Source organism: Limulus polyphemus, unplaced genomic scaffold, assembly GCF_000517525.1.
Source record: "Limulus polyphemus unplaced genomic scaffold, Limulus_polyphemus-2.1.2 Scaffold704, whole genome shotgun sequence".
NCBI lineage: Eukaryota > Metazoa > Arthropoda > Merostomata > Xiphosura > Limulidae > Limulus > Limulus polyphemus.
The window spans coordinates 198,024-219,692 of record NW_013666314.1 but is presented as its reverse complement, the minus strand read 5'-3'; the positions used below and the strand labels follow the sequence as shown (position 1 = coordinate 219,692).

The following is a 21,669-nucleotide window of genomic DNA, read 5'->3' as shown; positions in this document are numbered from 1 at the left end:
TAGAGAAAGTGAATAAGTGTTCAAGCACTGTGGTTTTATACAAATCATTGGTTGTCATCAGGACGTGTAATTTGAGACAAGTTAATATCATGTGACTTTACACATATAAGTAGCCATTTTTGGGGTGGGTAATGACAGACAAGCTAATAATGATTCTATGTGTTTGGACTTTACATTCACCAGTAGCTGCTATCAGGATGAGCAGATAAGAGACAAAATAAAATGTGTTCACTGTGATTCAATACATAGTAGTTATCAACAAGCTGAGTAATTTGAGATAGTTACACAATGCATATACTGTAACCTCCAAAGATCAGTGGATACAATCAGGATAGGAAATAAAATACATGTTAATATAGATGATCAACCACTACTATTAATACAATAATCGTACTTACAGCTTAGTTCAAAGTATTCCAGGATAATACTTCACAAGTTCTACTATGCTACTGATAGCTTGGTTTAAGGTATGTTAATAATATTAAATATTTATTCATTACTGTCACCACAGATATATATGTGAGGTTCCTGGTTACTTAAGTGATAACGAGTATTTGTCCCACCATGTCACACAATTAGAGATTGATTTAAAGGAGATTCCTATTAATGTAATGTAGTGTGTGTATTCATCCCACTATCTTCACTTATTTAATGAAGATATGAGCATTTAATACATTTTTATTATCATCACTAACACAAATATTGATTTAAAATAGGCTATTATTCCCTTTTGTGTAACTGAGTCCAAATTTTTGTTTCTTCTGTAATAATCAAAAATATACCTTAAAGCTTCATTTAAAGTAGGTTACTGTAGTTCATGTAACAGTTGGCATTCTTTCCATCACTGTATCATCTCTAAGCTATCTATGACTAAATTTAAAGAGATTTCCTGTTGTTTCAAGTCACAGTGGATATTTATCCAATTGCTACTCTCATTATGAAATAATTAATAGCTTTAACAGTCTACTGTAAGCAGTACTACTTTTTTCCAATATTATCATTATTATTAACATAAATATAAAGGACAATCAGAGACATTTTGGTCATCCAGGTTGTCCTATACACCAAATTGAACTAAGTGGAAAAAAAAAAAAAATACAAAGCCAGCCATTATCATTCAAACATTTATCAAGCTTTCCCTCAAACTCCCTTAATTAAATTAACTGCATCCACCACATCTAAAGACAATCCTTTACAAAGACTAACCACCTTGTTAGAAAAATAAAGCTGTCTTAGCTTAGATGATCCCAACCCTGCCAAAATGTATGTTTCCTCTAGTCTTACCATCCCCACCATTAAATATCAAAAAAGATGATGCATCAACGCTATCAATTCCCTTAAGAATCTTAATCAGATCCCCTCTAACTCTTCTTCTTTCAAGAGAAAAGAAGTTCAGAGATCTTAACCTATCCTCATATAATAACCTTTCTATTCCAGGTATCATCCTAGTAGTTCCCTCTGAACTCTTTCCAAAAATTCAATATCCTTTCTGAGATAAGGAGCCTAAGACTGAACACAATATTCCAAATGTGGCCTAACCAATAATGTTATAACCTTTTTAGACTTGTATCAAGACACATGGTAGTGTGTCGTGCAGCCAAAACAACCTGCTGCAGGACACACTGTATGTTATTACCAGGAGTGATATTTTGGCAATTTTCCTCGTTCTGTATCTTGGACTGTGGTAATCCAAACTATCACATATTTTAAAAGGAGTGTTCTACTGGACTCTTACTTCACATACCAAATTTAAAGGCAATCCATTAAGAAATACCTGAGATATAAAATCTCCAATTTTGATTTTCTTCCCATATATTTTCTTTGCACCAAAAATATGAACACATTATTTGACAGAAAAACCTATGTAATTTTTATGGATATTTTTCAAATTTGTTACACTGATAGATCTTTTCAACCTGCAATTAGGAGTCTCATTTGGTGTAAATATAAACCACATGTACAAAGTTATTTGGCAAAAACCCCTCAAATTTGACAAACTATTTTGCACATGCCTATGCATAAAGTCACACGAGCTACCAGTCTAACATTTTTACTGCAACTTCACCTAAGAGTAAAAGTGGGCCTTTTTAGTTTTTTTGTCATTCAGATTAAAAACAGCTAATTTAGAGCACCAAAACTATAAGGAGAAAGGGCATGCAGATACACAAGTGTTGGTTAGGCTAAGCAAATTAGATTAGCAGTTTCTAGTTCAAGTTTTCAGAAGAATCATACGGCCGACCGTTATTATTGATTATTCATTGTCAACTTTTCAGTGCAAATTTGCTAAATTGATTGAAATTATCCTAATTAAAGAGTCTTTAGTATCACATGATATTAGCTTAAGCAATTAGCATAAATAATGATGCTGGATATGGCTGTACCGATTGAATGGAGTGATGACAAGAAATTGTTAATCTAAATTCCCTGGCATTACAATAAAGAAAGTTATTAACACTGTTTTAGAGAGGAAAACTACCACCATATATTTTAAAGAATCTGGTTGGTTCTGTAACGTAAAGCCCTATTCCAAATAATAGGGTTGCGATCCTAAAGCTAATATTGGTTACTATCGAGTGTCACTTTCTTACTTGCTGTGGTTTGTTGGTGTGTAGTGACAAAAATTCATGATATCTAATCAAAAACACCTCATGTGTGAAAGAAAAGATGTGGTGAAAAAAGGAGTGAGTGTGCGACTTCAAGAAATAAAATCAAAATTGACGGACAAACTGGTAGCCACACTTATAGCATTGATAAGGATTATACAGCAAATACTCATTGATTAGTTAGCTAGGCTGTGTATTTTGTTTTACTCACCACCATGCCCAAGTTAAAGAAAAAACCTGGCCTAGCTAACTGATGAATAAATATTTGCTGTAAAATCCTTATCAGTTTTATAAGTGTAGCTAGCTACCAGTTTGGCCATCAATTTTGATTTCATTCCTTTAAATCGCACACTCAATCCTTTTTTGACCACACCTTTTTTTCACACCTAAGGTGTTTTTAATTAGATCCAACACTTCCTATTTGCCACATTGCTTGGATGGCTTAAGAGACTGATCAACCAGAACAACAAGATCTTTTTCTTCTGCAACACTGTAAATGTTGCTCCCATCAAAATTATAGTCATATTTCAAATTGTGATACCCCAAAAGCATTATCTTGCATATAATATAATTAAAAGCCATCTGCCATTTATTTGCCCAACCCACCAAATAACCTAAAACATTTTGTAAGACAGTAGCATCCTCTTCCCAGCCAGCAACACTCAAGACTTTAATGTCATCAGTAAATTTATATAAGATATTGATCATTCCTTCATTTATGTCATTGATGTAAGTCAAAAAGAGGAAAGGTCCTAACACTGAGCCCTGAGGTACCCAATTCATTACATTAATCTAGTTTGACTGAACTTCATTTACAACAACTCTCTACTTTCTTCCATCTAGCCAGTTTACTACCCAAAGAAAAATCCTATCCCACACATCTACAAAGACAACATTTTAACAAGCCTTTTAAGTATCACCTTCTCAAATACTTTCTAATATCTAGATACACCACATCCATGCTTGAACCATCATTTATGTAACCTCTTCAAGGAATGTAAAAAGATTAGTTAGGAAAGATTTTCTTCTAGTAAAACTATGCTGACTATCCAACAAAATTTTAAACTTTGTTAAATGACTTTGCAAGGCATTTTTTATCAGACTTTCAAAAACTTTTCCCACCACTGATGTAAGACTAAAAGGCCTATAATTACTGAGACAATTTTTTATCATTTCCACTGAAAAGAGGAGTAATATTGGTCAACTTCCAATTTTCTTGCATCCACCCACTATTCAAGGACTTAGACAAAAATAAAACCTTCTTTAAAAAACCCTGAGTAAATATTATCTGGCCCAAGACCTTTATCATTCTTTAAAATTTCCGATGTTTTCTTAACAAGCTCAGAATGAACATAATAATCGTGTTTCCATCTAGCAACTGTTCAGGTTAGGAATACTGCTTAAATCTTCATTTGTAAAATCTGAAGAAAAAGTATAATTTAATAACCCAACCATCTCATAATGATCAGATATTAGCCTTCTGGTATCATCCCTCAAAGGTCCTACTCTCATCCTAACATTTTGCTTACACTTAATGTATTTGAAGAAATCTTTATTATTTATTTTTAAATTTTCAACCAACATTTCTTTAAATGATTTTTTAATTTTCTAATTTCCCATTTGACCAACACTCTTGGTCTTCTATAATCCTTCAAATAAATCTCCTATCACTGAAGTGAATTTAAGTTTGTGTTTTCTTTAATTTTATCCTTTATATCTTTCGTGGGCCAACCTGGTTCTTAACTTGTAGCCACCCTTTTTTGTCTATAATGAACATGTCTACCTTGAATAGTTAAGAACTTATTTTTAAAATTCTTCCACATTTGATAAGTATCTCCAGCTAATTCAGTTGCCCAATTAACAGCATATAATTTTTGTCTCATCTCTTCAAAATTGTTTTTTTTTGCAAGTTGGAACCAAAATCTAATTATTCCTTATCTCCATATGCAGCAAACATCAAATCTAATTGAGCAAGGACCACTTGCACCCAAAAATTCCACAATCTCTACCCCTATCAACTATTTCTTTATTAGAAGTTAGCAGTAAGTCTAAAATAGCATTGTTCCTAGTAGGTTTCCTAACAAATTGTTAAAGAAAACCATCCTCAACAGTTTCTAAAAACTTGTCTCCTCATGATTTGACTCTAACGTTTCCCAATCTATGTGTCTGAAATTAAAATCTCCCAGAATTATAACCTCACTTACAGATGAATTATTTATATCACTGTAGAGTTTCTCATTAATTTAATCTGGTGATCTGTAACAAGTTTCAAATAAAAACTTTCTCCTCTTACAACCACTGAAAGAAACCCAAACAGACTCAACCTCATTGCTATTAGCTCAGATATCCTCAACTTGACAGGCTATAACTCATATTTTACATATAAAGCCACTCCTCCCCTTTTTTATAGTATTTTATCCCTATTACACAACTTATAAGTTTGTATTTCAAAGAAATTCCTGTCATCATAATTGTCTACATTTAGTCAGGTTTCAATTACCCCATTACATCAAAATCCTCTGTTCTGACCAGTGTTCTAAAGTTATCCATTTTATTTCCTATACTTCTAGCATTACAATAATAACACTTTAGCTTATCATTAAAACTACCTTTGTACCTTGTTTCTAAACTATACCTCTCTCTCTACACCATATTTTTTCTTCATTACTCTGGCTAATTCCACTGTCTAATTCTAGTTTAAAGTTTCCCTTACAGTTGAGCTAATAGTCCTTGCAAACAAGCCAGTACCCTACCCTATTTAAATGTAAACCATTCATTCTGAAAAGCTCCCTTTTCCCATTGAAATTATCCCATAAATCCAATCTGCTCTTCCTTACATATTAACCTACGCCTAGTATTCAGCCCTAGTGACCTATTTATAATTTCATAGCCACAATTAAGTGTTGGCAGTATCCCTGAAAAAATTAAGTTATTATGGCCCTTTTCTTTGAATGCCTTGTATTTAACAACTAGCTCTTCTGGCCTATCCTTCCCAACATCATTAGATCCTATAAGCGCTACAAAGACTGTATAACTGCTAGAAACCTTTACTAAATCACCTGCTCTGTCAGTTATATCCTCCACCCTTGCCCCTGGATAGCATAATCTAACTCTCTTCTCCCTGTTTATTTACAGATCTTACCCACCTATGGTACTAAAGAATCTCCTATAACAATAACCTCCTAATGTTTTTCATTCCCATCCCTACCTGTCCCTATTGTTATCCTTCCCTCAAGTTCGTCGTCTGCATAAGCTGAAGGCCGAAATGTTCTTTATTAGTTTGCTATTTATAATTAAATCTACAACTACTAGCCATATTATTACTGTTTCTACCTTCTCGATTAAGTTAATCATGGCTTGGTTTATTTTAAATTACATCATGTTTAGGTCTGAAAATATATTTTTTTCATTACTATCATAACTAGAAAAGTAGTGTTATTGTTTAGGAACAATAAGTTTTTTAATAATAATGCCATCAATCTGATTATGGTTTAACGTACTTTAAGATGAGCAGTGTTGATCTGATTATATTTCATATATTCACATAAACCACTATCGTCATTATTATTTCAATTACAGTTGGTTTATGAGCGATTTGAGTAAGTTGCGTGTGGCTATTTTTAAGCGACATTAATTTTACAAAACATTGGATATTAATTAAAATTCCCATTTTTAAATAGAAGCTTTCATATAGTACAACCCAATAGTGAACACCTTTATATATGTTTATAACCCTGCAAGCCAGTCGTTTGACAGCTGGTTTCTGTCCTTTCCACTGCCAAACCAAAAACCCACCAGCACTTGCAAATAACGCGCAAGCGCAGATGTTCTAGCTGTGGAAAATCGTGATCCTGGGAGCTTACACGTGCATATTTTCTATACAGCATGAACAAGGTCAGAGAAAAAGCAGCAAACTTGAAATCTCTTTAACTTACATAACAAGATGAATGCTTTGTTAATTGAAAAAAAACAAAAACATTTTACATCTCAAGTAACTGTAAATACTGTATTAATGTTTCTTTTATATGTTTCGCAATTGAAGTACATTGTCACCACTGGTTAAACGTAATACGACGAAATCAACCAACAGTTAAGCGTGGTTATAATCTGGCATTCCCACCCGATTCGTTAAATAATAACAGTTTCTCTGGTCTAGATGCAAGGGTATTATTATAGCTAAACCAACACTTATAACATTACATAAAGGTTAAGCTTAGTTATGTCAAGAGTGTTGTTTCTCTTCGTTCCCCATTTTGACTGCCTTTACAGATAGGTACTTGTGAATAACAACTTAAAAGTCTCTCCGACAAGGGCTGGGCGTGACAGTACTTACCATGCCCTGACTGTGAATATGGGGGTTCACGTCCTATTTTTCGAAAAACACGCCCCTCTTTTGGATGTAGGTGTAGTATAAGGGCAATATTCAACTCCCACTATTCAATGTGCGGTGGGTGTTGTTTGGTAGCTGCCCTCCTTCTAGTCTGTTAGTTTAAAATTAGGAACGGTTACACGCAGTAGCTCTTGTGTAGCTCTACGCGGAAATTCTGGACAAACTATCTGACAAAAAATAGATTTCATTTCTCCTCATATAGACACTGTTTGTTTCAGTTTCTCATTCTTGTTTCACAAAAAAAAAGAGAGATAAACAAATAATATGTATACTCATAAAATTATACAAGAAAAAAATGTGAACTTCGTGAATACTGTTGAAATTATGGTTGTGTATATTTTCTATGGTTTTTGATATACTTTTAACTAGCTTTGTTGTATTTTTTAAATGAAAGAGTAATAATTTCTTAGCTTATTTATTATAGACAGAAATGGAAGTTCACTTAACGTACTTAGTGTATCAATTTTCTTACCACGTGGTCCATGTCGAATGAAGTCATCTGGAGTTTATCATAGGCAAAACCCTTGAAAGAATTGTCTTTTGCACATTCAAGTTACCAAATTTAATGATCAGATATCCAACTCTGTTATACTTGGTATTCATATACGATAATATTATAGTAATATTCAAATCACGAAATCTCACTCTGAGATACAATTAGATATAATAAAACGTACGACACCTGACCAATGACTGTCTACGATAATTCAAACACGATATGTCACAGGTCATTCAGGTTGGTGCCCAGAAGCTTACAAGATTTTATTGAAATCATTTGTCCAATATCATATGTTACTACACATGATATAAAAACTACAGAATTCAAATAATTTCAAATCATATTATTTATATAGAAAATTGGATGGATCATTTATTCAATCATCCATTCAAAATATTTCTAGGCACTATGTTTAATAAGTGTCATTTTCGTACACAATATTTTCGCTCATCGAATAAAAATTAAAAATCTACTAAATTAATTGATATTGTTATTTTCGTTAATCCCGATCAATATAAACCCAAGTTTAAACTTTACATATTTATCTATATATATACTTGTATATAATTATTTACTTGTGAGCTAAGTTTATTATTAATTCGTATGTTTATGACTTCACATCCTCGGAATAATTGCATTATTTTTCCTTTCTTAAGTTCTCTCACTCTTTGTTGATCTTCTTTATTATATAGATGCCATTTTAATACTTAACGCACTTGTCTAAAATACTCATTTTTCTAAAGTGGAAATAAAACATCGCACACAAAGTTTATAATGTAACCCAAAAAATGTTACTTTCGGAAATATATAATACAAGATGAACAGATTAGACTAATATTATGGTAATTCACATACTTCGAAGTACAAAGTATAATTCTGTGCATGCTCAACAATGCTATTATTACATATTTACAACATTTTTCGTACTACGTAATTATTCCCTACTTATATTACTGTTAGTGTTATACCGTAACCTTCCATTTCGTAATTCTTAAGCTAAATATATTTTTGTTCAACAGTTTATTTCATTTCATATATTATCTAATTGTTTGTGTAAATACATCATTTCGCGTTTCATACACTAGTTTGCAATGTAAATACATTGCATCATATTATCTAAGGTTATCTTAAAATTTATACTATACAATTATTGCTTTCAACTCTTATTTCTGTTGACTTAAAACCACGGCCGTAAAAAGGCTTCACGGTTAATTTCTTCGGACTTTTTTTAATTCAACAGTAATTTTTAATATATGAGCTCACCACGACGATTACATCCGGAAAACGTTTAATAATTTTAAGCCGAGTTTATTACATTAATAATAAGTTTACTCACAAGCTGGAGGAATGTTCCTTCTCCCTGAATAATAGTAAGCTTGAGTGGCCATTGGTCAACTTACGACCAAAGTCTGATCTGCCTGATGTTTTGCAAGTAATGAGTTAATGTGTATCACAGAAAGTCACAGCTGTTTTTGTTGAACACTGCATACGTTTGTATCAAACATCTGTAAGGTGATCAACGTCTCTCATCACAAAAACGAAAACTTCGTCAATTTCCTTGAGCATGTGGGCGTCATTGGTTTCTGTGTGCCACCTCTATCGTCACGTGATAGCCTCTTCAATGACCGCCCAGTTACACTCGTGTCTTGTCTTGAATTCCGCAAACAAGTACGCGTAGGGTCCAAACACAAAAGTCGTTTGCTGTTAACGCTGGCTGGAAAGGTTCTTATCTCTGAGAGCCCGTCGTCCACTTAAAATACAAGTTTTTTTGTCTTGTTACTCTAAATTCTAGATAGGTCAAACTAACTACGTGCCAGATGGTAACTTTAGATATGTTGGCAAATTATTATTTTCACATACTTAACTCAAAGGTAACATAATAGGGTGGGCAAATTAAAAAGGGTATGACAGCTAATAACTGTTTAATGATCATGTTGTGACAGAAAACCTATTTGTAATTAATGTGCTTGTTTAGTTAAAAAGTTATATAAAAGGGTTTATGGGTGTGTCAACTAGTGTGCTCAACAATCATATACACACCATAAAAGTTTATACGAAAAAGTGACACGGTGAATACCGGCTAGAGCCTGTGTCCTTATAACCAACAATTTCAAATTACATATACCGAAAAGTTGAATGAATATGATGTCGTTAAATATTTGTTCAACCTTCCAGTGCAAAAATAAAACTGATGGTTAATACTGGATGATTTATAACAATATGCCAAGCGTAGTGGTCACCAAGTCAAATAATACTGACATGCAGTTATTTGCAGCCACAAGGTAAAAGTCTGTCTCTCTCTTTCTCTGCGGGTCTGTCCCTTATGCACGGCCACAACTGTAAAGCTCAAACTCCAAACTCTGGATGCAGATAGAACTTTGTGCAGGAAGTAGCATGGGCTATAATGTGGCCGCGGCCTCAGAGGTCGTTTTATAGGCCTCAACTTGAGGCCAAAGTGACCAATATATAGCGATTTTTGGCAAACAGGACGACCAACTGGTCTCAAATCGAAAAGGCCGGATTTTTTTGTTATATGTGATCAATAGGGCTATTATTTGCGTTTCTTCTCTGTATGAGGACTTCTAATCATTCTATCTATGATCAATAGTGTGTTAAGCTTTTTACAAATTTCGTGGATCATTCATTTGTGCTCTTTCTCTCCCTCTCTTTTTCTTCTACACATATATGCCTATTCTTTAACTTTCTTTAACTGAAAAAGCTATTTTCATACGAGCAACGCCGGGTACTCTGCTGTTTATTTGCTAGATGGGACAAGTCATTATATCATGATGATGTTGTAATAAGAAGAAATGTTGAATATAATTCCGAATTACTACGTGTATCTACGTTGCTCGGATGAAAATGGCTTTAAATATTCCGAGTTGTTTTGATTAAATCGACCATATCAATCGCGATATCAAACGTTTTTGTAAAGTCATCGTGTAGGTGATCCTTGCGAATACACGCAAGCAAAGCCAAAAATGTGGCTGAAGCAAACCTGTTTAGCTGAGGGTGTGTGCGCGCATGTTCGAGAGAAAGCACCAACCTTTTTCAGTTAAAGGAAGTTAGAGAATAAGCATGTATGTGTAGAAGAAAAAGAGAGGGAGAAAGAGCACAAATGAATGACACACGAAATTTTTAAATAGTTTAACACACTATTGATCATGGATAGAATGATTAGAAGTCATCATACAGAGAAGAAACATAAATAATAGCCCTCTTGATCACACATTACAAAAAAAATCTGGCCTTTTCAATTTGAGACCAATTGGTCATCCTGTTTGTCAAAAATCGCTATGTTGGTCACTTTTACCTCAATTAGAGGCCTAAAAAAAGGCCTCTGAGGTCGCGGCTACATTATAGCCCATGTTACTTCCCGCTCAAAGTTGTATCTGAACCCCTAGTTTGGATGTGGCTATGCATAAGGAACAGACCCACAGAGGGAGCAAGAGCCATTCGCGCTTATATATCTAGATAAGGCAAAGAACAATTATAATGACTTGTTGCATCAAGCCATACAACAGCTTATAACAGCTGGCCAATTAAACAATAAAATGGCTTTACCTAAAGTAGTACCATACGTAATCTTGGCTGCAGATCTTTACTACATTTACGAGTGGCTAAATAAGTATTTAATTTTGAAATAGAATACCAACTACATGAGGTATATATATAGAAGTACCGGTATCTAAAACTTTCTTCTGAGGTGTATTTTTAAATATACTGAACAGTAGTTTCATGACTGAATATTGTTTGTTTGTAATTAAGCACAAAGCTACACAATGAGCTATCTGTGCTCTGCCCACCACGGGTATCGACCCCCGGATTTTAGCGTTGTAAGACCGCAGACATACCACTGTGCCACTGGGGGGCGACTGAATATTAAGCGATTACGTGAGTGATCATTTATTTTTCGGAACTTGACATTACTAATTACAAGTATGAGTTCGGATATTTTTTAACAGTTCAAAATATTATTTCTCAAATTTACTAATTTATTAGGCGAAAGCATTTTTTTTTATAATTGTAAGGGAAAAACAACAACAAATATATCATTTGTCACTCCATTTTATAGCTTAACTGTGAAAGGTGTTTTTCAAGGTCATCTTTTGCTCAAGAATGCAGATACCTGAATTATTACACATAATTAAAACTGTACTATACCCATATTTGTCTGCACAAAGGTTCTAAAAGGAATGATGGAGAATGTGATTCTTTCTCTATGTTTAAGTGCTTTCAGTATATAATGTTTTTTGTTTTTTTTTAACTCAAGTCTTTATAAGCTGTACATGGTTTAGTGGATAGCGTGCGAGACTGTCAATTTGAAGGTCCATGGCTCGCGTTCCCTTGCCGCAAGGATTGTTTGTTTGTTTCGAATTTCGCGATAAGCTACACGAGGGCTATCTGCGCTAATTTAGCAGTGAAAGACTATAGGAAAGGCAGCTAGTCATCACCACCTACCGCCAACTCTTGGGCTACTCTTTTACCAGCGAATGGTAGAACTGACCGTAACATTATAACGCCCCCACGGCTGAAAGGGCGAGCATATTTCGAGTGACCGGGATTCGAACCCGCGACCCGCAGATTGAGAGTCGAGCGTCCTAACCACCTGGCCATTCCAGGCCACCGCAAGGATAAAAAATAAAATCGCGTTCCGGGTGCGCTATAGGAACAACAGTCAAATCTCACTATTTGATTATCAGTCCATCAGTTTAAAATTAAGGCCACTAGCGCAAATAGTCTTTGTGTAGTATTGAGTGAATTTCCGAATTATTCTCTCTTCCGAGTTTAAAGAAAATTAAATTAACCGTCAAGTTACCGACTGTTTTGATACCGCTCATTATCGGTATAAAATAATTAGCATAATTAATTGCAATAATGATGGTGTTATTCTTCCATTTTCTGTGTTGCTGGGGGTGCTGTGACCAACAAAGTCGGGAACCATGTTATGAACTTTAGTGTAAGAATCGGTTGGGGTTGAAAGAGGCGAGAAAGTGGCTAACTCACAGTACTAATTGGTTAGATAATTATTCGAAGACTGGCCGCCTTTCTAAGTTCAGCGGATTTGGAAGCTACAAGAACTTCTATGATTGGAATACATTTTAATCCGATGTAAGGAAAACAGGCTTAGAGAAAATATATATATAAATAACAAGGCAAACAACGAGAGAGAGAGAAAAAAAACTGGATACCGGCAGCCGGGAGGTGTGACAGCGGACGATTAAATGGAGAGAGAGAGAGTGAGAGGCGATACAAAATATACTGCCATTAAGAACCAAAATTAGTTCTAAACCTAATTTTCTTAAGTGGTATTGATACAGTAATATAAAGACAATTTTTATGCTTAAGTTTAGTATGGGTCAATACCTGGCAGAAATAAGTATAAAAGCTTAATAAAGTTAGAGGGAAAACGACTTGCGAGAAATAGCGCGATTGTAACAAGTCGACCCGTAATAAAGTGGATTCTGAAGCCGACCAACAATAGGCATATATAAGCAATTTGCTGCATAAATAGTTTGGAATTTTTAAAAAATATATACAAACATACATACATGGAAGAAATACCGCTGTTTCGACTTTCAAGTAGTGCAGGCGAGTTACACTACAGGATAGGGTTAGGCATACCGATATAATTTTAAATATAGTAAGATATCGATATGCCTCCCAGTGGCGCAGTGGTATGTCTGCGGACTTACAACGCTAGAAACCGGGTTCCGATGCCCGTGGAGAGCAGGCGTACGGATGTTATTGTGCTTAAACTACAAACAAACAAGATAATGATATATTTTCACATATCGAAATATATCAATATTTTCCAAAATCTTGGGAAAAGCTCTTACTGGGAAAATTAAATACATATATTTAAAAAACTGACAAAATATATAATCTTTTTACAAAGTTCAACTGTTTCTTATCCAATTTTTTGCCCAATACTTGCCTGTATCTAACCAAGTTTAACCACATGATTGATTATCATCCCTGCAGGATGAATGGAAAAGATCCAAAATACTTCGCAATAGATGCTTTCCCCCCCTGCTTTTATTATTTTTGATTGAATGACGAAAGGAAAAAAAGAAGAGAGAGAGAGAGAAAGAAAGATCGTTTTGCAGTGCTTCATGGGAGTTCTTTTAAATAGATGAACGCTGTGGTAAATGTACGTTATGCGACTCGAGGCTTAAACATCCCCTATCCCTACACAAAAACAGCTAAGAATGGTGCGCTCGCCTCAACCCCGACTCCCGCTTTACTTGCATGTTTGTCCTCTTATGCATTATAGTTGTCAAATAATACGTTTTATCCCAATGAAGTATCTTACTTTGAAATAAAACTCTTTAATATTTACTTGTAAGTACTAATAAACAAAACAAAAAATTAAATAAACAACAAAAATTAAAGTACAACTTAACTGTATGTACTTCATACATAATTTAACCGGCATTACGTCGATGAAGCGTTAAAAGGACGTAATCATAACGTTTTTCTTCGTTCGGAGCTCGACGACATTATTCCCCCTGAATTTTCGATATATATCGATATATAAAAACCCGGTACCGGCCATCACTACTACAGTCAGACCACGTTTGATGCATTCGAAAAATTTACAAGGAATTTGTTACCAAGTTTACCTAATCTACGTACGATAAATAATTTTGGTCACACATCATTATTACGTTTACGAATAGCCAAATAAAAGTTTAATTCTGAAGTAGCTTCTAATCCCACCAAGGAATTAGTTCTAATGAAATATTTTAAATCACGTATTTTAGTAATGTCAATATACACTCATCACCATCTGGCCCGGCATCTGGGAAATTTATAAATACCATATAGTTACTTATACCACTTATTAGATACAATATGTTTGCTCTAATAATACTCACCTTTGCCCCTGATTACAACACTAACATATTTAATGTGATGTCCCAACATAGCACCATCTCTAAATACAACACCTGAAGTTCGTTGAATTCTGCGTTGTCTCTTTCCAATCTGAACATGGCCAGGTGGTTAGGGCGCTCGACCCGCAATCTGCGGGTCGAGGGTTCGAATCCCCGTCACACCAAACATGCTCACCCTTTCAGCCGTGGGGGCGTTATAATGTGACGGTCAATCTCACTATTCGTTTGTAAAAGAGTAGCCCAAGAGTTGGCGGTGGGTGGTGATGATTAGCTGCCCTTTTTCTAGTCTTACACTGCTAGATTAGCGACGGCTAGCGCAGATGGCACTCGTGTATCTTTGCGCGAAATTCATAACAAACAAACATCACCATCTTAGCGTTTGCCCATTTGACCGTGGGGTCAATGTTAATGTCAGTACAAATTACAAAATAAAGTCCTTTCTATAAGCGGTGGCACTATAACCATATATGATACAAAATTTTTAGATCAGTGTATGAATTTTTTAAGTAACTAAACTTATAATCACTGCTTTGTATAACATTAAATAAATAATATGTTAGTAAAAATACACAAGTTACAGAATGAAGAATTCCAATCTAATAAATCTTGTTAAAAGTTTTATAGTTCTCATAATAAAATAATTAACAGTATTTATTCAATGGGTCAACAGCTTAGTTCAATAACTCGGCGGTTGGAAGAGCATAGTTTTGTTTGATAATGGCTGGAGACGGCTTGAATGGGTAATGAAGAAAAACTTTAATATAAGCTTAACAGCAAATGTACAACGTTTCGACAAGGTTTTGTCATCATCATGATTATTTGAGACCATTATTAGTCTCAAAGTGAGTTCCTCGTCATCGAATAGTTTTGTTTGTTTGGCTAAAGGGGCACATGGGCTACTTCCAAATAACCCGCATCTCAAATTTAGAATTGACAAACTAGAAGGAATGCAGTAGCCGACAGCACCAAATGCTAACTCTTGGGCTACTCTAGTCTGACCAAATAGTGGGATTTGTCTATCACTCTTACAGCACACCATTGTCCCAAAGTGTGGAGCGCGATTTAGTGACAACAGGACGCGCACCACGAACCCTCGGATTCATAGAGAGGAGCACGCCTACAACTCGTCTACATCCAGTCCAAATACGTACTGAAACACAATAGATAAGCCCATAACAGCGGTTTGAAAACTATGATAAAAAGATACATCTTTCAAACGATACCGCATTCAATGCAGTAGCTATTGTAGGTACAGTAGACTTATATCTGGGTTGTGGAATTTTTGGAAAAACCTTCTTGTCGAAGGGACAAGACTAGAAAAATCTAGTTGTTCTTTTCAAAAATATACTTGTTAAACAAAACAAACATACACACACCAAAGTAGAATATAACTTTTGGGATTTTACTTTTATTTAAAATCGAACAAAACCGCCACTGGCAGCTCAATTTTCCCAGGAAAGATGAAAAGCATTTACCACATTTTGCATCTAAGCCTTTCATATATATCTGTTCATGTTATAAAGTTTTTAACATTTGGTCATTAGGGGTTTACAGCACAGCATGAAGAATGTCCCACGTACAACAGAAAAAGAAAACCACGAACTAAATATATATAGGGCTACTACTGTAAACAAAGGAATATAATAATATTGTTTCATTAATTTAGATACATTTGTTACTCTTTGTATGACAGAGGGTTTGTGAATTAAATGGATATTTATATTTGTGTACATAGTTTTAGTTTCAGACTTAGAGGCATGCATTATTAAATGTTCTTTCTTATGTGTTAGGCTTCTACAGTTCAGACTTTTCAGGAATTCGCGTTGCTTGCTCCTTAGATGTCTACCCGGAGTGTTTTTCTAGGTACAGAACGAACGATGTGAGACAAAAAAAAATACTTGTTCAACGATTAAAGTAACGGTAAAACTTGGTGTCTTGAACATCGGGCGGTATGACTTTTTTGAAATATGACCTTTGGAGATAAATATATCGAAAATTATATTTCTAACGATACAAATTCAATTATGTAGCTATTGTAGATATATCAGAGTGATTATATGTAAATAGAAAGTCAGAGGAATATTTTCGTCTATTTTAACAAAATGAGAACGTGGTTCAACGCCAGTATATATACAGCCTCCTTTAATACCATCAAAGCATTATTTCACTTGACCAAATAGTAAACAGATTTCCTCTTGTATAGGTGGATCAATTTGAATAATTAATTTACAGTTCAGCATTACCAACATGTACTTCATGCAAATAATAAACAGTTTTCCCCCAAATATTACTATTATAATGTCAGTAGTGAGAGATACCAAACTTTAGGCCTGAATGGCATTTCAATAAATGCTGAATTATCTCTATAGTAAATCAATATAAATATGCCTAGCTTTACAAATAACAGCAATTGTGTGAAATTGTTGCTGTATTTTATCGTCAGAACTGGGCTTTAATTACTAAAGGAATACAAGATTCCTCTCTGGAGACTTTAATAGCAAGCAAAAAACTCTTATGGTCCAAACAAGGTTGCAGGATAAGAAATAAATTACTGAATCAAAACAGTTCAGCTAGACCTCCTCTTCAGTTATTTAGCTGACAATTTCTCCAAGAAAAGCAGAGATAATGAAGTGTTCTCAGGTTACCCCTTCTACACTACTTTGAAACCATAATTACAAAAACTATGAAAGTCAAACAGGCAATCAAAGGAAATAATTTTAAAACTGGTTTCTACATTCTGCCAACTGCTTAACTATCTATCTTTTTATAACAACTGCTATCCTTTTTTAACATTATATTGACAAAAAACTGACAATTAAGAGATACTTTACATCAAATGGTATAATAGAAACTTCCTAAGCCAATGTTATAAATTTGAAGAAATCAATGGTTCTACAAATTCAACAGTAACATTCAAGGGTATGATAAGCTGTTGTTATGAATTCAACTCACAGGAACACTCACTTGACTGGCAAGCTTATTTATAAATTCTAACAATAAATTCACTGATGTGGTAAGCTCATTCTTCAAATTCATACAGTAAACTACAATAGGTGGTAATTTATTGTTCTAAATTCAACCAGTCCTAAAATTTCATGGGACAAGTAAACTAATGTCACAGAACTTTAAGATTAGCATTTTGGAGTCTAGTAGGCTGGTTACAATGATTCAATTAAATTGTAAATTTGTAAACCTCTTAAATCAATGATAAAAGTTTAATAAGTGGCATTCAAAAATTCAGAACTCTCAAAGGATTATGTTGTAACTTCACACAGTAACATTCAAGAATGTGGTATCCTGTTCTCAAACAGGAACAGTGAAAAAATGGATAGCTAATACTACTACTTTAACTGGTATAGTAGTGGAGCTAGAAATTTAAAAACTTAAGAGTAATATTGGTTTCACAGTAGTCAGGGATTTATGAATCTTTGGAGAAAACAAAAAGTTTGTATGACAAGTAAATTGTTCGTGCAATGGGCACAGTATGTTTGAAACACGATGGTGACAAACACGATTATTTGGTGCACTGGGGGAAAGAGTGAGGTTTGACAATTGACAACATGTGAAAGAAAGAGAAACTGTGTTGAAACATTTATTTGTTGTTAAGCACAAAGTACACAACAGGCTATCAGTGCTCTGCCCACTGCAGATATCAAAACCCCATTTTTAGCATTATAAGCCCACAGACTTATCGCTTAGCCACCAGGGTTAATTACATAATAAAAACATGAAGAAAGAAAGTGCCTCAATAAAGATATGTTCTAAGTGAAGTACTGACTTGGGACAATCTAGAGAAAGAAAAAACCAAACCAACAGTGGTTAAGGACAAAAAACTGAAGTTAATGCACAGAAGATAGAATGGTTCAAGAAGATAAATAGTACAAAAGGAGAAAACTACAGAAGAAAAGAGTAACAATATATATATATATATATATATCAAAGAAGATAAGACAATGCTGATGAAAATGGTTACAGAAGGAAAAGAATTTTAAAGAAGAAAGAAGATAACAATCATCTAGAAGATGAGCTACACTGAGTGATAAAAAATTACAGGTTTGGTTTTGAATTTAGCGCAAAGCTACACAAGGACTATCTGAATTAGCTATCCCTAATTTAGAGAGAAAGCAGCTAGTTAACACCATCCACCATCAACTCTTGGCTACTTTTTACCAATGAATAGTGGGATTGACCATCACATTATAATGCCCCTGATTGAAAGAGTGAGCATGTTTGGTGATGGAGATGTGAACCTGTGATCCTCGGATTGCAAGTCAAACACCTTAACCACCAGGCCATGCCAGACTAAAAAATTAAAGACGTAATAAGATGAGCTATATTACAGAAAAAGTGAAAGTAGCAAAATATGGACAGAGGAGAGGGGACTGGTTTTGAAATTGGTGAAAAGAGAGAGGGATAAGAAAACCAGAGCTTACAATCAATAAAAAAACAGGAGAAAATGGTAACATGGAAGGTAAAAGAAGAAGAGGACATTTTAGTAAAAGAGATGAAGACAGAAGAGAACTAAATCAGAACTCCTACCAATAAGAAAAAAGGAGAAAGATAAAAGGAAAGAAGAACTTTATAAAAAACTTTGAGAAAAAATGGTGTGATGTGATAATGAACTGAGAAGAAATGGATGAAGATTTGGAGTCCCTAAATAAAGTACAGATGGAAGCTACAGTGGAGACAGCAATGAAAAGAAGTGAGTGTAAAGGAAAAGACCAAGATTTATTTGATAGAGAATGTAAAGACAAAAAAAAGAGACAAGTATTAGAATATTATAAAAAATCTAAGAAGATATTGGAAGAAGAAAGAAATAGATATTTAAAAGCTAGAAGAGGTCTCAATAAGTTATGTAACATTCTCACTTTGAATCTTCTATCAGAAAATAATGAACAAAACAAAAGAGGAAAGTTGCGAGCTTCCTTCATAGACTTAAAGTTAACATTTAACTTGGCAAGAAAAAAAAGATGAAAAAAAGATGTTTTGGAAAATGCAAAATAGTGAAATTAGAAGAAGAAAGTGTGAGGATGAAACAGTGATGAGGGAGAAGTAGGAGTAATCACCCCCCCCCCTCTTAGAGTTGTGTAGAGGGAGCAAGAAGAAGCTGTCACTCTCATGTAGACGAATACCTATGGGGACCAAAACAATAATGAAATTTTGATTTAGAGGTACTAAGTTTTCCTTTATGAAAATTAAAAAAAACATATGAATTGTATATACAGTATCACTAGTTATTAAATAACAATACTCTTCAAGTGTAAGTGATACCTGACAATTATGGGTTTGACGAAAAAAAGTCCATATTCCATTGAGATGATAGAAGAAATCTACAGGGAAACAAAAAATATATTAAAGATGGGAAGAGAGGAACCAAAGAATTTTAAGCACAAGATACAGTTAGAAAAAGGTGAGGACTGTGTCCAATTGTATTTATGATTTATAGAAATGATTTGGAGGAGAGATGGTTGGCAAAGAAATTCTGAGGTTTAACAACTGTAAAAATTTGACTTACTGTTTAAATTTGCAGGTAACAATAAAGGACTGAAAGGGATGGTTGAGAAGTTGGAAAAATATACAGAAATAAAACCTAATTCACATTGAAATTTCACACATCAAAGACCATGGTAACCTGAAATGGAGGAAGAAGTGAGCAATGGAAATTAAAAAAAACAAAACAAGAAATTGAAATTGCAAACAAATACAAACACTTGGAATATTGGTTCACTAACAGAAGTACACCAAATGAGCAAATAAAACAGCTGTATACAGAGGTCCAGAGTGTACTTAATGCAACTTGAAGCATTATAACTGAATTAATGATATGTATCATGCAGAAATATGGTAGTTAAAAAAAAGAAAGAAGAGAAGGTTGAGAAGTTGCAGAGAAAATTATATGTAGTGGATACTAAAAACTGACCAGAATAAACAATAATGCATATGGCAACTAGAAACAGGAAAACTGACTGTGGAAATACATGGAATCAAGAAAATTTGTGCATGTATTTTAGAAATAATTAAAATAAAGAAAGAAACTGGGCAAGAGAGAGAGAGAGAACAAAAGTGTTGTCTGTGTGCTGATTTTATGTCTACACTTTTGATTGATCTCAACCAAACCTGACATGCACCCTTACCTTAGGGGCCCCCCATGGAGTGTTACAACATGGTTGCCATTGACACTGAACCTTCCCTTATGCCACTATCTGTCTGTTTGCCCATCTTTTATGGCTATAGTTGTTGGCTAATTTCAATCAAACATAGCATGTACTACCTTAGGAACCCCAGGAGACATTGGAGGAGTGTGGGCATTTTGATATACTCCCCCATGTCGCCATCATCCCCTATCAAACTTCATAGGCAATTCTTAGGGCACCCTGAGGAGTGATACAAGATGTTCAGATATGATCCTCTACAACATTTCCCAATTGGGCTCATGTCTGTATGTGTGTTCACCTTCTTTCATCTACCTCACCATAAGGCTCCCCAGGGTGTGACATAGAGATAGAAGAAGCAGTATTTTGACCTGGCCTCCCCATGTCACTCCCTTTGGGCCCCTATTTCTTTCCTGTGGAGTGAACAGGAACATCAGCTAATAAAAAAGTAACAGAAGAAAATACTCAACTGCAACATCTAAAATAAAGAGAAAACTTGTTACATAGACAAGGTTAAGAGGAAATGAAGGAACAATGAAAGTATAGATACTTTAAAAATAAAGAAAAGATTGTGGAACACATCTGGAAGTGTCAAGAGTTTCAAAAAACAAAGTAGTGAACAGATTAACAAGAAAAGAAGTATTAAAGGAGAAGAGTGGATTCCAAAGACAATGAAGAGAAATATAGAGAAATGTATAAATCACTAGGGAAAAAATGCATTTATTATTATTACATTGTTTACATACCATCAAAATATTAAAATGGTTTACACTATGCCTATTGCATAAATAAATTATATCCATACGCACAGGAGTGCTAGGCCTATATGTGTAAGTTATACTAGGCAGTTTGAATTGCATACAGTCTATAAAATGGATAATTGAAACTAATCATGTACAGTAACTGAAATGGGCTACATTTTTTAAACTTTCATTTGATAATATATAAGCAAAAAATTATCCTTTAAGAATTACCCCATTCACTGTTGACTCTGCTTTGTGTGAAAAAGGCAGAAGTAAAATTTTTGTTGCTTTTATACTGAGATTCACACATACCTATATATATATATATATATAATATATATATATTAATTTCTAAGTTAGTACAATATTTACTTATTTTAATT

General features: G+C 34.2%; 1 protein-coding gene across 3 annotated transcripts in view; it reads right to left on the bottom strand.

Moving 5' to 3' along the window:
* Window positions 1-21,669, bottom strand: part of LOC106460085 (paxillin-like) — a 56,191-nt gene that overhangs the window by 25,623 nt on the left and 8,899 nt on the right. Inside the window, exon 1 of one of the 3 annotated variants that reach the window (XM_013919766.2) lies at window positions 8,829-9,216. The exons of 1 other annotated variant lie outside the window; for it this stretch is intronic. In XM_013919766.2, the coding sequence (XP_013775220.1) occupies window positions 8,829-8,880 (52 nt within the window). In that variant the 5' untranslated portion in view covers window positions 8,881-9,216. Of the gene's footprint in view, window positions 1-8,828; window positions 9,217-21,669 lie in introns of those variants that run through there. One more of the 3 variants, XM_022386701.1, reaches the window with a different exon arrangement.